General features: G+C 43.8%; 1 protein-coding gene across 2 annotated transcripts in view; it reads left to right on the top strand.

The window, feature by feature from the left end:
- The window catches only part of MRNIP (MRN complex interacting protein), a 100549-nt gene that overhangs the window by 46366 nt on the left and 37578 nt on the right, over positions 1-16605 (top strand). For both annotated transcript variants that reach the window (XM_069199508.1, XM_069199507.1), the window contains exons 4-6: positions 5569-5635; positions 14127-14281; positions 15880-15985. In XM_069199508.1, coding sequence (XP_069055609.1) covers positions 5569-5635; positions 14127-14281; positions 15880-15985 — 328 coding nt within the window. The remainder of the gene's footprint in view (positions 1-5568; positions 5636-14126; positions 14282-15879; positions 15986-16605) is intronic.

Genomic DNA, 16605 nt, shown 5'->3' with positions numbered 1-16605 from the left:
CTCAAGATATCCTGATGAGAATCATTATGAAAAATAACACCAACGACCAGCCTAGTTGGTGTGTTGAACCGACGCTCCATTCTGGTCAGTGCCAAGGTGCTCTTAGGTCCTGTTCTGCTGCAGCCATTAACTGTCAATGGCACTGTGTGCTTCTTGGTGTCATATCTACTTTTAAAAAAAAATCTCTCTGGTTCCCCTGATTGGATTTTTGTCACTTTGCTATCATTTTGTTTACTAAATGTTACTCTTTTTTTTTTCCTAATTCTTTGTGGTACTTTTATTGTTTTGCATTTCAATATTACTGGTTTAGCACTGCATAAATACTTTACATATTGCCTCTGGGTTAAGCCTGTGTACTGTGTGCCATAGCTACCAGGGGGGTGACCTCACGTTAATTTAGTGACTTCAGTGGTTCATCGCAATAAGGATTGTAATTGTTATTTGAGTTGGGTACCTACTCCTCTCAACTACTAACGCAGTTTCTTACATTGGCATTAGGTGGTAGGATTCTAGGACTTGAGTTTTGCAGTACCACTCAGTGAATTAGGTGAAAATCAGAAACCTCTTTTGTAATCAGTCATTGAAATCAACTTATTTTTAAAATTGACTTTTGATTTATAATTGGCTATTTTTTTTCCCCCAAAATTGTATTCCTTCGGTTGTATTTTGCACCTGTGGTTTTTTAAAGTATGGAAGCAGCATCGAGTCTCAGCATGGCAGATCAGAGGAAGCTGTGTGAGGAGAAGAGAGCTGAAGTTATAGCCCTGAGAGCATGGAAGGATGTCCACATGCTACAATCCACCAAGCAGGAGCTAGTAGGACAACAAGGCAGAGGATGAGGAAGAAATAGAGGAGGAGAAAGAGGGGACTGTCCTTGCAGTAGCCCCAGTGTCAGTGGAGCAGGAGATACTCGTAGGATCGAAGTCCCCTCCCTTGTCCAGAGCCAGCAGCAGTGTTTCTTCTCCTAGCATAACCTGGTGAGAATTGGAGGACAGGCAGGCAGAGAGAAACCTACAACTACAACTGGCTACCCTTGTCCTGAAGGAAATGTACATAGCACTGGCCATGAAGGAGAAGCAACTAGCCTTGGCCTTGGCAGAGAAAGGGCCTTGCTGTCTCAAGAAATCAGCCAGAAGGGAAAGAAGATGTTGGAGTCCAATGATGACATTGGCAGCGACCGTGAAGTGCCTAGAAGAGGTAAAAATCCCTGTTGCTAAAGACCTGGTGCCTAGATGTGTGGTGGCGATGACATTCAGTGGTTTTCACTCATATGAAGTGGCCCTACCTATACAAAGAGTCCCGGGGGAGGAGGAGGAGGAGAGTGAGAAGGAGTGGGGGGATTATCTGTGGAGGCAGATGCCATTTTCATGGTGATACCCTGTTGGCCCCAGAAGAAAACACTGGTAGATGGCACATGCATAGCTTCAGGGATAGCCAGAAACAGCCACATCAGTCATGGGTTGACTTTGTGGACTCGTCAAGTAAGGCATGAAAGGGTTGGGTGAAGAGCAGCAAAGTGATGGCTTTATAATCTGATGACGAAGGAACATATTTTGAGTAAATGTTTTACAGAGTTGACCCTGCATCCTACTGATTCCAAACTAACTGTACGTTAGCTTGAGAGAGCTTGAGAAAGAGGCTGACCTCTGAAATAGCACCAGAGTATGCAAAAAGGTACATGGGAATGATTATAAGATGGCTTGATCAAGTTTCCTCCAACGGAGAGAAAAGGAATGTCAAAATATAAGGAAGCTGTTCCCTAAGGGCCCAAAAAGAATTTGGAGAGAAAGGATTCCCATGCCCCTTAGCACCGGGGCGGGGGTGGATTCTGATGGGTGAAAGCCTGGAGAGCCCTTTTGTGCGCCCGCCTAGTTAGGGCACAAGTGGGGAAACTCTGCAGGTCCCAGGAAACTACCCACAGGTGGGCACCCCCACAAAGGTGGCCAATGTGGCCTTAGTCGGCCGCCGTCCCCAGAAGGAGAGGGTAGAGCATGCCCCAGTGCCCTTTAGCTGGACCCAGAAGGTAAAGTGGTTATTCCAGAAGGAGCTATTTTTTTCCAGGAGGTCCAAGTCAGTGGGGTCCCCGTCACTGCTCTGCAGGAAAGCTGAGCAAGCCAGACCATGGTGGTAGCAAGGCTGATTTCCCCAACCAATATCTGTCGGGACAGGTCTATAGGGTATCATAGGCCCGTAGGCAGGACTTTTTCTGCCCTATGGCCTTGGGCCCTGGTATACTTAGAATTAAGGGGGGGGGGTACAGTTCTAGAGAAGAGTCATTGTCAGCCTCCAATGCATGTTAAATACATCCCTGGCAATAAACCTCCACCTGTAAGAAAAGAGCTGGGAGGGGCGGCCACCCAGGGTGCCCCAAAACACAGATTTCTGCAGTTACTGCTCTTAAACAGAGAATAAGGAGGCCCAGATGATAAGGAAGGGTTAGAATTAGGAGGCCATCCTCAGTGGGTCAGTGGTTACCTGTTCTGAGACTGGAGCACCCCAAGACTGCCTGTGCTGTCAGAGACAGTGACAGGATACCTACACCGGGCAGCCCTCAGAAGAGAATATATTGCCTTCAACCACCAGGAATCTTATGAGTGACTGAAAGTTCTCACAAGTGTCATGTGGGCTGAGTATGTACCCCGTAAAACATAGCAACAACCATGTTTCTAAAAAATCTCACCCTGGCCAGACAGAAGTTGCTGGACATCCGCAGACAAAGGAGCAAATGTGGAAGGATATCCAGGCAGAATGTTGCTGTAATGGAAAGACACACATTGACTTTCCTCTGGGAAATAAGAGCATCCTACCTCTTAGATAGCTGAAGCATTTAAACCTTCATCCTGGGGACCTGTTTCCAGAAATCATGTAAAAGGATGTTACTTATTCTCAGGACTGTATACAAATTCAGAATGGAAACCTGCAATTTGCAAAGCATATTCCCACGAGAAAGCAGTGCATGATCTGCTCTAAGGTGGCAGTATAATAAAACTGATTTTATGGAATTGGAAACATCTGCTGTATGTAGTCTGAAGATTCACAAAGAATCTTAGTAGTAAAGTAATTCTGCTCTTCCAAAGAACATACCTCAGAGTACCTTTCCCCCTTTAAGGAAAGAAATATATTATCCTTCTGCAGTGGACGCCACAGTTTGGGTTTAGTAAACTAGTAGGAACTTAAAGATATGCTATGAATAACCCATTGGCAATGGAATTCTAGCACTAGGGTCGAGTATTATCTAGTTTTACCTATGGCTAAGGTGGTGGGGCAAAGATGCTATTCTCCACCGTGCCCGCATGCCACTCCTACCACTGTCAGTGGCACCTGTACCCTTTTGATGATCTACTAATTAGTATTTTTCTGAAAGGACCAACCAGCTGAATGCTCAACACCAATGTATAGACTGGGCCACTCTTCAAATATTGAGCAGCCTACCATGCGTCAATGTGTTGCTGATTGGGTGCCTTCTCCCTTAATTTCTATTTCCCTATCAACATTTGATTTCAGTTTCCCTATTAACTAGGCACAGCTAGCAGCTACATCATATACACAACGAGGACAGGAATGGCTAGTGGACAGTGCATGGTAAGGGGTCTTCATCTACTGTATATGTTTTTTTATCCCATTGGCCACTGGGCATGGCTGAAAACAGTGCCCAGTGTAACTGGACCAATCCTTGACCTTTGGCCACAAGTTCAGTATCTTCCACAACTTAGCGACTGTGCATAGACTTGTTAGAGTTTTTATTGTGTATTTCTGTTTTCCAGGTAGTTTTATGAGATCATGTTCATGTGATTCACAAACCGGTTACATGGTATCTATTAAGCTTGTATAACTTTATTTTATGCCACTAACCAAATGCGCACCAAACCAATGCATGATGTATTATTAAACCTGATGAATTAGGGAATCAGTCACGGTGGATTCAATGTGTACATTATGATCTGTCGTCTGTAGCCAATGGCAAATTGTATATGCTGCATGTCAGAACTGGTACAGGAGACCACCAATACATAACCCAGAAATATTGTGTAAAGCCTTTTAGTTAGCTACCACTGTTCTCCATAGAACATAGCTACTGAACCACTTAGGACTCCTTTTTATATTTCTGGCCTGGGAACGACCTATTGAATCTAAACTATCCATGCTTCAGTTAAAAAAAGACACTGCAAGCAAAATTCAGACTTATGCTACAAAATTATGTGGATCATGTTTCATGTGAAAAACCTGTTTTTATAAATAGTTTTAGCCTTGTAGACTTTCAAGACCTAATTTGAAGATTCAGGTACACATTCCCTATTGAATTCTAGTATTTAAGCATGACTGGTGCACTGCTGAACATTACACATTGTAGAGTCTGATGCCTATGCCCATAAATCTCTAACCATTTAAATTGCATGTTGCGTTTTAAAAAAAATATATTTTTAAATTTGTGTCCTAATGAAAGCCCACTTGAACTAGCTGATAGGGCTGAAACATGTTGACTGTTTTGGAACACAGTTATAGACATTTTAAAGATGGTGTTTTGATTTGCTATGTTTTCTCTGTCACCTTTTTGCTCACTCCTCCCCGCCACTCCACAAAACAATCCAGTTCACTCTAAATCAAAGACCCACCTCAGAGCTGACATTTTAACATTTATATTTAGATGCAAGAAAGTAGCAACTTAGTCCATATTGGTGCAGGTAAATGGAGGCTTCCTTATTGCTGGATTCTCCAAGAATCTCATTTCTGGAAGCAGGATTGAGAACCCAGTGCCCTTGAGCACACATGCACACACCAACCCATATGACCACAACATCTCGAGGATGGTAGGCAGGCCCATCTTACATTGCAAGGTCTCAGCGGCTTTTGTGTCCCACACACAAACCTCTTCCTGACTGAAGTAGCAAGGAAATATGATACAGAACTGCCCAACCCCAGTCTGTAAATGGTCTCACTGAAGTCATGCAATGCCGTATAAATAAACCAGGTTAACTACATTGAGTGAGAAAGATGTGATCCTTTGTGGCCAAGTTCTTCTCTCTTTTATTTTTTATTTCTTTATTTTTTTTAACACCAACCCTTACCTGACTCTATTGGTTAATGTGTAGGTATTCTCTTTGTGGTTGACTTAGGGTCTAGCTGGCAATGAGAAAGAGGAACTAATTCCCAGTTTTTGCAACTTTCCCCAAATTTCACATAGCTGTCTCCTTTTCCATATGTTTTTAGAGCTTAGGCCGTGCAAAAAAGAAATTGGATGAACAATGTGGTCACTCCTACCTTTTAGATGGAGCAACAATAAATGTGGCTATTTTGGAGCTCGATCTCCTCCGTTCTGGCAATATTTTTAAAACTGAACTTTGGTGTGTTGCAAATAAAACCAGCAACATTGTCATGTTATTTCATTTTACGTATGTGTATCTGATGTACTGTGTTCTCGTGGGCTTTGATAGTATCCACCACATCCCCTGTGAGCTAGCACTGCTTAGGTTCATGAGAGAAGGCAGGTTTAAAATTGAACGAACTGAGGTGTTAAATGCACAGATCATCTGCCATAGTGTAAGCATACACGTGTCTTTATATTTACAGGGCTTCTAAAGGTCTAGAGGAATCCATTCATAACCAGGTTGCACAGAAGGAGAATTGGAATCTGCAGGTATGCACGTGTATATTTTTTAAGTGTGATCTCCATATAGCCAAGACTTTCTTTTGATTTATTTTATAAACAGACTGAAAAGTAGGATCTAACTGTGCATTACTGAGTTTAAAATCTCTATACGTGACACCACATTAACGTTTGCTGTCAAACAGAAAAGTATTACACCTGGAAACGATAGTGAAGTGAAAATAAATTATTTGTATTTTCAAAAACAAGTCATAGGTGGATCTGGTATAATGGACGAAGAATCGGTACTTTGTGACACCTGTGAAAGATAAGAATGCTTGCAGAAATAGCGTGCCTATCAAATTAGCTAAGACCATATCTTGTTCACTGGAATATGAGGTGTAATAGTGATGGAGGCAAAAAAAAAGATGGATACAAATTTATAAATCAGACTGATCCGCTGGTATTACCTCGGTGATTATCAAACACACCCAAAGTAAATGCCAGTGGTACCAATTGATTCACAGAAAACTAGATTAATCAATGTTGGCTATGGTAGTAGAGCCCTGAAGTGTATATACTCTTTCCTAACCAATGCAATTAAGACACTTTATTTTGGACCATTTCAATCTGATATGTTTTCTTTTGGGTGTGGGTCCCTCAAAGCACATTATTGAGCCCAGCCCCTTTAAACATTTACATGTCCCCCTCGCAGGCCTAGTTAGATGTTTTGGTCTCAAGTTAATATCCTACGCAGCTGATACCCAGATTGTCCTCACTATTTCGGACAATCCTTGTCAGACAGAAACTACCTTTAAAACTGCATGTAGGGGTGGTGGCAACCTTGATACGTGACAATTCCTTCATGCTCAACTGTGCTAATAAAAACATTTTAGTACTTGATAAACAACGTGAAATCCGGACATCCGACGTTGGCTGGAGAAACTGAGTTGACCTCCTTCTCCAGTCAACTCAATCAAAAATCTTGTAACCTGCTTTCATACTTCTCTGACCTTTTTGCTTCATATTTCCAAAATGGCTTGCTCTTAATATCTTGTTTTGTGAACCCTGCACACAATCTGTTCCCTTACAGCTTTAGATAAACAAACGTCCAAACGTCTTAATCTGTTCAAGCATTGATTATGGCAATTCCTTGTTTCCAGACACTCCCATTATAATCCGTAAGTGCCTGCAGACATTTCAAAATTAGGCTGCCAGGCTGATTCTAAGTATACCTAAACGCAGATCAGGAATCCTACCTTTCCTCAATCGATTGGCACTTAGTCAATAAATAATATTGTATATAAAGCTCTTTGTTTTGTATATAAAACTCTTCACAATAGTTGACCTACTTATTGTATGGCAAATTTCCCCTTTTACAAACAACTTTGCAGTCTCTGATCAATCTAAACATCTTATTAACATACATACCATCAATTTCTGCCGACTGGGAGGTACATCTTTCTCCTTCTTTGCAGCCAAATTATACAACTTGCTCCCATTTTCATTGACATCTCAACATCATCATACTCTCTTCCGTTAAAAAAAAATCTTTAAACCTGGCTTTTATTTCAGCAGTAACTCCAGTACGCATCCTTTTTAGTGGGTCTCATCCTAACACAGTATGCCTTTAGGTAGCTGTGAGATTTATATATTCACATTCATTCCTTTTCAACCATCACCAAGCCGCACCTCGCTGATAGGGCTGACCAAGGCAGAAACTTGTTTGGATTTGCTTGTGTTCCGTTTCAAGGGAGACACTGCCTTGGAGTGGAGTTTGGGTTGGTCTGTCCCTTTCGGGATGGGCAAGATTGGTTCGCTTTTGATTGGTACCATTCTCTGTTGGTACAAATAAACTGCAAAAAAGTGGAGTGCTCCCAGAGAAGTAGTTCAGATTGATTAAAGCATTTCAATCGGTGAATGAACAGCAAATCGAAAGAAACAACATATTGACCTACCTTCACCCGTTATGATATACAGGGCTTGCTTTTTCCGTTTAATTGGGCACAAGTTGATTGATGTTGAAGGCTTCTAACATGCATGTCCATCTACTGATCCTTTCTACTGACCCTGACTCTAGGAGCAACCTTCTGGGAGAGGAGATGGAGGTGAAAAGAAGAAAGCCTCTTGAAGAAAAAAAGTAGTGGTTTGCTCATTTGTCTGAAGGCAAGATGGTTAGAACAATACAGAAATGGAGGAAATTCCAAATCTTAGGAGTGAGCACTAAAAAGCCTCAGGACTTAACCCTGCATTTTACAAATTTGCTCAGTACAGTACAATATACTTTGCCATGATGGTGTCCTACTCAAAAAGAATTACATTTTGGCAATACCTCTCAAGATAATTAAGTGAAAACAATGTTCCAGCAAACATATTCTTGGCTACCAATAATTCCCGCCTGCTGTTCTAGATTGCTAGGAGTAAGCAGAGTTCAAAAGCAACTGCATATCACACAAGTCCAAGTGGCCATAACCTCCTTGCAATACAATAATGTTTTAGTGGTATGACTAATTAGAAGTATTGCCAGTATTGTGTGTGGTATTTTCTTATGTAAATGAGGCAGTAGTTTAAGCATACAGAGCAGACAGACAGATTCCCAAGTGGGGCAATACCTATACAGAAAGGGCATTGGGCCATATTTAGAGTATGGTGGAAGGAGTATATTCCGCTGACTTGATGGAGTACTTTACAACCGCCGTGCTGAGGATACCTGCCCACAGTATTTAGAGAGATCTGGTGGTGCAGTCTCCGTTGATGTAATGGTTTCAAGACTTACCTTGTTATTGCAGCTTAAAAGGAGCCAGAACAATGTTTTTCATACGTCTCTATTGAGTTCTTAAACTGTAACGGCAAGATTTGCCTGAAGTCCTTACTGCATACTGTGGTAGTTCCAGAACACCTCTCCATTTTTCATTTGGGCTTCATAGCATCAAAGCAAACAGCAAATGATTCCTGCCTGATGTTTAACATAGCAAACTGGCCATGTATCGCAATACTCGAATAACTTTCTCTGTGCAGAGGCGACATTTGACAGGGTGGACTGAGGATTTCCCCAGAAAGTGCTGCGAAAAACAGGTGGGCCCCAAAAATGTAACCCTCATACTGTCCAACTTTTTATCTCCCTCATTGAAAGTCAAGATGAGGTTGTCCCAACCCTCTCTTTTATTTGCCTTCTTGATTAAAGTTCATGTTGTAGAAACTGCATACAAACCCATATATTAAAGTGGTGGAGTCTTTGTGTGTCCTGATGTAATCCAACATATCTCCCCAAGACCTGTACAACAGCTGAAAGACTTTAAAGAGGTTTTGAGCCTCCAAATAAACTACTAAAAGTCTAGAAGCATGAGCATTTTTAATAAGCCGAACAAACAGCAGTTGAGCATTTATTATTGATTTACATGTTATAGGGACAGGATATGCTGTTCATGGATACACATGCCAGCAATCGTAAAGGATCTTTACAAGCTAGAGTTGTCATTGATTTGGTAGAAAGAACTGCATGAAAGTGAATTTTCTGTACTCCATACTCTGCCAGTTAGGATTCCACCGATAACCTTAAAGCTCACAGGTGCAGTTTTCTTTGTCCACTAATTCCGTGGACTCACTAGTCCAGCTGTCCTGGTGCAGAATGACCTGATTCATGGATATGTCCTAGGAGGGCGAAGAGTTGTCTTGCTGTTGAAATTTCTCAATTACTTTGTCTGCTTTTATCTCCAAGAATATTGGCCATAAAAGACTATCCAGTAATTTCTTTTGGGCATTTGAGAAGAACGTCAACACAAGGGAAGAAAACCAAGCCTGCAAGTAGTGGGTATACAACCCATACAGTTGGTAACCCAATCTGGAGTTTCCTGCATGGTACAAGCACCTGCTTACCTACCTCATGAACCTGGTTAGAAAATCCCAGTGCTCTCCACCCCTATGTCTGCAGGCTGCCTACCTGATCCAATAAAATCTTTGGAGCTAGCAGGCATGCTAAAGAGCTGTGGCTTATGGGGGTCACACCGTTGTACAAATGCGTCCTCTTGTCAGCTGTAAGGAAGGAAAAGTCACAGAGTTTGGCTGAAGTTTTGAGTATCTTAACTGCATTTGTTTTTTAGGATTTCAGTAATGAAGTGCGGATCTTCTTAGGCTTTATGTCCCATGACGGTGGATATGGATTCCATAGGCGGGGTCACCCCAAGACTAGAATAGTTTACACGGAAAAGAAAGGGACTCCAAGATATTGCTGAGCTTTAGGGAGGTAAAGTGAATAGAAAACCAGTTGGATGTCCAGTACTTGAGATAGACATTAGAAGGAAAAGGCAGAGCAAGATTTTCAGATAGCACAGGATATTGTGCTGTAGTTGCTTTGGCACTAGATCACGTTGATTTTGCAAATGGAATACATCTCCTTAATACATCCTCTCCCAGCGACATATGTTTTTCAATTTGGCATCTCTTTCGACCGGACTTGTGTTCAGAAACTGGGTTTTTCCAGCCCTTTTGCATTGTAATCAGTTGCAGCGGGCATCATTTAGGATATTGTGTGCAGTTCCTTATGGCTTCTATTATTGGGGCACACATTTGACATGACAGTTGGAATTGCCACGATCCCTTGATCTTTGAGTTTCTGTCCTACTTTTGAGGGATCAAGGTAATGGAGAGCCTCACCCCAGGGCAGATGTTATATTACTCAGGCCCTACACAGAATTGCCTTGTCCCTTCTTATCAGATATATCATGAGTTCATATCAACTGTCTGCAGAGGAAGTGACATCACTGGTTTCCTGCCAAAAACTGTCTTTAAAAGAAGCCAAGTAAGAGGACTCACTGGTGCACCAAAGGCAAGCCTGTCCACTGCCCACCCAGCACCAGAACCCCCGGTCCTACCCAGCACCACCCAACTGCCCATCTTCCCGACTGCATCGTGATCCTTGGCGCCCTTGCCGTTGCATCTCTCAGCACTGCTGCAGCACCTCGCAGTCCAATACTGAAGGTGCATTCTCCCACTACACCAGCCATTTCACATGCACCGCCCTACACCTATCTCACTCCCCTGCACCTCACATAACCACACACACCTGATCCTCCCTTTCCCTGCAGTCCTTTCTGGCGAGTATATGCCACAACCCTTGCTGCCTCAATAAAACACTTAACCGAAATTTGTGATCTGCTACACAACCATTCACCAAGCCTGCTCTTCCTGACCAAAGCCTGTTTGACTCCCTCATCTGTCCCTGTCATCATCCTGGAATTCAACATCCTCCCACCCCCGGAAACAAGATAAAAAGAAAAAAACAGAACTAACAAACAGGATGGAATCGCTGTCCTGTTCAAGGAATTCCTCCAGTGCTTCACTACCTCAGAAAGCACAAACAACAATGTGATACACTTGACCTTCAAACTCATCACTGCCAACTACATCGTGAGGTACATCTTCCTCTACCGCCTCCCTACCCCTGCACTGCCCCAGACTACGTGGCAACTTTGGCAACACTATTGAGAACTTTATGACCCCCCACCCCATCCCAACATGACCAACCTCTTGAGGCCCTGTCCAACCACAGACTAACCCAGCGAATAAACCGCCCCACACATGCTGCTAGGCACCTACTAGACCCCCATCTTTACTAGCTTCATCGACATCACAGTAGACAAGCCCACCCTGATCACCTGGTCTGACCATGCCCTCGTCAACGTCAGCATACCTGCCTCATACTACTGCAGAAACGCCATTGCCATATTCTCATACCAGGACTGGAACACAATTTCAGGAGCATCTTTGTCTTGCAAACTCCTACGTCACAGCCCTCGAAGCAACAGCCTCCCTGAATCCAACTTGCCCGCGAGGACACCCTGGCTCCTCTCAAAGCCAGAAGAGTCACGAGAGCCAAATCGCAAGCAAGCTGGTACATGGAAGAGCTCAGGTTCACCAAACGCCACTGAAAGCAACTTGAATGCAGATGGAGACAAAGTCAGGATATCACCAACAAGAGCATCTACAAATCTGCCCTCAGATGCTATCATCTGCAAATCAGAGCCACCAAACCCTCCACTTTCACCGGCCACATTAAAGTAGCACCAGTAGTGCCAAGGAAATCTGTGCCATTGTGAAAGAAGTCACCTCTCCATTATCAGGTCCACCACTGTAACCCATCTCATGACCTCTGCAGCAAGCTATCCCTGTTCTTCAGCAGCAAGATCTGCAGTAACTTAAAGTCCTAACCAGACAGTTCCACCCTTGCAGCCCTCCTTCCCATCTCCACCAACACAAAAACGGCCACCTTGACCAAATGGCCCACCATCATCACTCAAGAAACTGCACTGACCATAGAGTCCATACACTCCAGAGCACCCTCAGACCTCTGCCATCACCATGTCTTCATCAAAAGACTGGACCCCATCAGCATAGCCCTCACCCAGATCCATAACAACTCAATCATCAAAGTTACCTAACTGAATGCTTGGAAACATGTCTGCTTCATCCCCTCCTGCAGAAATCCTCAGCAGGCCCGAAAATGCTAACCAGTTACTAGCCTATATCCTTGCTACCCTGCCCACCAGAAATAATGAGAAAGATGATAAACGAACACCTACCCACCCACCTAGATGACAACTACCTCCTCAACACCACTCAATACAGATTCAGGCCCAACCGTGGTACAGAGACTGCCCTCCTTACCACCACGGATGGTATCCGGATGATCATGGACAGAGATAACTCTGCGTCCTTCATCCATCTGGATCTTTCTGCATCTTCAGCACTGTCTCCCACTTTCTTGTTATCCAACGACTGAATGAACCCAGCATCTAAGGAACCACACTTCGCTAGATTTGCTCCTTCCTGACCGGTCGTACCCAGTTGGGCAGTCTTGCCCACTTCACCTCAGATGCTGTCAGCCTCATCTGTGGAGTTCCACAAGGATCCTCCCCCAGTCCCTCCCTATTCAAAGCCTACATGACCCCACTCGCCAGCGTCATCCATGCCCACTAAATCCATGCCCTAACCTATTGTGACAGCACTCACTTACTGTATACTCGTCCCTCTCCGGCAAGGTGCCAAACAATTGAACCAATTTCTCTACCTGCATGACCGAAGTCGCCAGATGGATGAAACCCAACTGCCTCAAACTCAACACAGATAAGACAGAAGTAGTCATTTGAGCAAAGACGTCTCACTCTGGGACTCAACCTGGTTGCCTGAGCTGAACTTGGACCTACACCCCTCCCAGTAATCCATTCAAAGAACCTTGGAATAATAATCGGTGACCAACTCACCATGATTGACCAAGTGAAAACAGTCTCCGTCTCCTACTTCCACATACCCAGGATGCTCAAGAAGCTCTTCAAATGGCTCCCCACCAACCCTTGCAGAACCATCACTCAAGACCTCATCACCTTGAAGCTGGATTAAGGCAACAAACTCTATGCCAGAACCAGCGCTCAGCTAACCAGAAGACTCCAGACCATACTAAAATCGGCAATCAGGCTCATGCTCAATCTCCCAACTGCTGTCATATCACCCCCTTCCTCCCCCAAAGATCTCCACTGGCTCCGAATACACAAGCAATCACTCCTCAAACACCTCACGCAAACATGAAATTCCTTACACAACGTTGGCCCCAGGTATCTCATAAACGTCATAAACTTCCACAGACATCTGCCGAGCTAAACTCCTACAATCACCCATCCGCAAGAAACTGAAGACCGGACTCTTCACCTAGACCGGTCCCTGGCTCAGCTCATACAGCTTCTGCTTCTGCTCCAGATACCTTCGCAGGTGAATTGTGTGCTAGACAAATACGGATAACTAAATTACTTAAAACAAACTCATTCTCCGACTCTGGAAGATTTTGTTACTTTCTGAAATAAGTGTATAGCCTTACCCAAACTCTCCCTGATTAGTTCCAAGAGGGACAGAGAGCTTGTGTGTATTTTAATAAACAGTGTAACATCAAAGCTCAGACCGTACGGAAGTTCGCCTTCATGTGAGCATTTAAAGCTTGCAGAAGGACTTTTCTTTCCCACTCTTCCCTAGGTTAGGTTTACATTTCAGTCACTGCATTTGGAGCGCCAATATTCTTATACCATGCGCTTCATGCATTATGTCAATGATTAACGTACTCCACAGGCAGCATTGAAAAGTGCTTTAATTCTCTAGGTTGGGAAAACAACGTTTTAACAAAAAAACTTGCTCGCTTAAAAAATGTTCAAAAACCTAGTGCATCTGGGTGTTTCAGCCAGAAAGGAGCAAGTTTAGTTTGTCAGCTTGCAGGATGTGCCAGATGGACAACGATCGGTTCAGATGACCCCAAATGCACCTATAGACGCTCATCTTCGGAGCCCAGTTGCTGTGAAGGGTTAGAGTCTGCATCTCGTGCTGCGGGTATTTCAAGATGCAATAAATGTGCAGGAGTGAATTATCTGGCAGACATGAGTGCCAACTCGCATAAATCACTTATTGTCATTTACTAAACAGCAGTCCAAAGTTGTGGCTTAGCAAAGCTGCGTGAACTTGTAAACATGAATTGACCACCCATGCATATTTTCTTGTATTTTAGGGTGAGATAAGCCCCCCTGGCAGCCGTTGGGAGAAGTATGTGGAGAAAAGCACTGAAGGATTATGTACAGCAGAGGACGAGGAAGAAGGAAGTGAATACACCATGGACCGGCAGCAGTTGCGTGCCTTCAGGAAGAAGGCAGTCCGAGCACGAAGGTAGACAATAAGAATAGACCTAGCCTTCAGCATCTGGCTTCGATAAGTACTTTCGGGTCTGTGGGCACCAAGGTCACTTAACACTGTCCTGCAGAAGTTCCGAGATGTCTTGGGACCTGGTGTTGTAAGCTGCGGGAGGTATCGTATTTATATAAAGGAGAGGTAGTGTTTCTCCCAGGAACCAAGGATTTAAAGGGGTAGCATTTTGTGCTCTGCATTCTTTATTACATTTCAAACGCCTTCACATAATGCCAGTGCCCTGGCCTAGCCTAGATGCCTAGCTTCTTATCGGAAGGAGCAAACACTCCAGCAGCTTAGGGTCCGGCTTAGAGAGCGGCCATCCTATATCATACAATACCCTTGAATCTTACAGGAAAGCAAAGTGATGGTTGGAATGCTCAAATTAATTTCATTCACTGTCCGCCTCTCTAGGCTGCATTTCAATTCATCATTTAAATCTACATTGTAGCCAAATACGAACCATATGTAAACGGACTTGGTCCTGCTCCTGTGGGAGCAGTGAGTATGACCTAGCATACCAGGTCCACTCAAACTGGACCACAACTCTGGCAGATTGGACAAACAACGATTGACTGGAATATGAACCAGGCAATCGCCAGTGGTTTAATTCAGGTACTCCTTCCATTGCTCTGGTCGTTGCACTAAGACGCCCTAGCTTGAAAATGTTCAGATGTGGATCAAGGTCTCAGCGGGCCACAGGACTCAAACTGCACCTCACTGATGAGATCCAAGTAGCCCGAAGCGAGTGTGAAGTTGTATGATTCCCTGTGTGGAGAGGACCTGTCCTGGCAGTCTGGGCTGGACTTTGTGTTTTTTCTGGAGTCTTATCTGAGAGTGCCCCAACCTCTCCCTCAGCACCAAATTAATGTTTCTCCCTCATAGTTTGATTTCCATGTCGTACTGCAAGGCCTGAACTTAAACAAGGGAGTGTATCTGACAGTGACCAACATGTCTCCCTATTGAGCATTACTCCCAAGCTCGGGCGCTTCATGTAATAGTTGTGGGAGAGGGCACAGGAAGTTCTGTCCCTGTAACCTGCTTCTGCAGATTAGGGGGCTATTTTATTGATTTAATCATTTATATAGTATCGAGGACCAAAACTCTTTCAATTCACTAACAAGGGCAAGAAGACAAATACACTGGAATGGAGAGACTTTGACACTTGGGGCCCGATGTACGAAGGCATTTTTAGGTTGCAAACGGCAAAAATCGCCATTTACGTCCACAAAATATGCAGGTATGGTGTACAGTCCCTGTTTTACGAGTCAGTTGGAATCACCGATTCGCAAAATAGGAATTTGCGACTCGCAATTAGGAAGAGGCATCCCCTCCTAAATGAGTCGCAAGGATTATTTTTTGGTGACCGCAATCCCGGTTGCAAAACAATCGCAGTTACCACCAATTTGAAACTGGTGGTAACCCATTCGCAAACATAAGGGGTCCCCACAGGACCCCTTCCCCTTTGTGAATGGAAGAAGAAATATGTTTTCAATGTTTTAATTCTGCTTAGATTATGATGAGAAGCCCAGTCATGCACTGAGAATATTGGTTAAGTCGTTGTATACTTTCTTTATCAGGGCATACAGACAGTCGGATTGTGGCAGAGGTGGCCAGCAGTGCCATAGCCAGGGCAGTAGCCAGGTGGTCAGTCATGCAGTGGGCACCATTGAGGGATCATTAGAGGTGAGTGTATGATTTTTTTCTATTTCTTATCTGTAATCATTGTACTTCAGTATTCACATCTGCTGGTTGCATAAGCACAGTCTGCAGTGGATGAACCACCACAGAGCTGGCTTCAAATACAGTGCGTATATTACTGACTAGGGGTTGTGGTTTCTTGGCAGACTGTTGGGTGTGGTACCATGAAGCCTGCATTCTGACCTACTAGTCAAAGTTGCATGGTAATAAGCAAATCACTTCAACTTCCACTAAAATTAGGAGCTCCACTATATTTAGGTCGAGCATAGCAGCATGAAAGCCCTGTTCTTCTCGACATGTTATCTATTCTGATGGCTTTCACCAGGTCCACTACTTTCATTGGTTGCTGGGCCTACCTTTCAAAAATCCCTTGATGCCGTTGGTGAATGCTTTACATTTGTTCCGCTTTGAGATTGGTTTATTACCACCTTGGAGACTGACCCTGTTACGTGGATTATTGCACGATTGGCAATGTAACTTAGTGTAGCGCTCTATTTATCTCTTTTTCTTCACGCTGCAAAGCCGTATGTTGTTTCTTCCTCTTCCTTGTTTTCAGGCATCTTGATGTTTCTTTGCGATGTCTGGGGGGTCTTTTTATTTATTTA

Source organism: Pleurodeles waltl, chromosome 7 (assembly GCF_031143425.1).
Source record: "Pleurodeles waltl isolate 20211129_DDA chromosome 7, aPleWal1.hap1.20221129, whole genome shotgun sequence".
In the NCBI taxonomy this organism is placed as follows: Eukaryota; Metazoa; Chordata; class Amphibia; order Caudata; family Salamandridae; genus Pleurodeles; species Pleurodeles waltl.
This window is presented reverse-complemented; position numbering and strand designations above follow the sequence as displayed.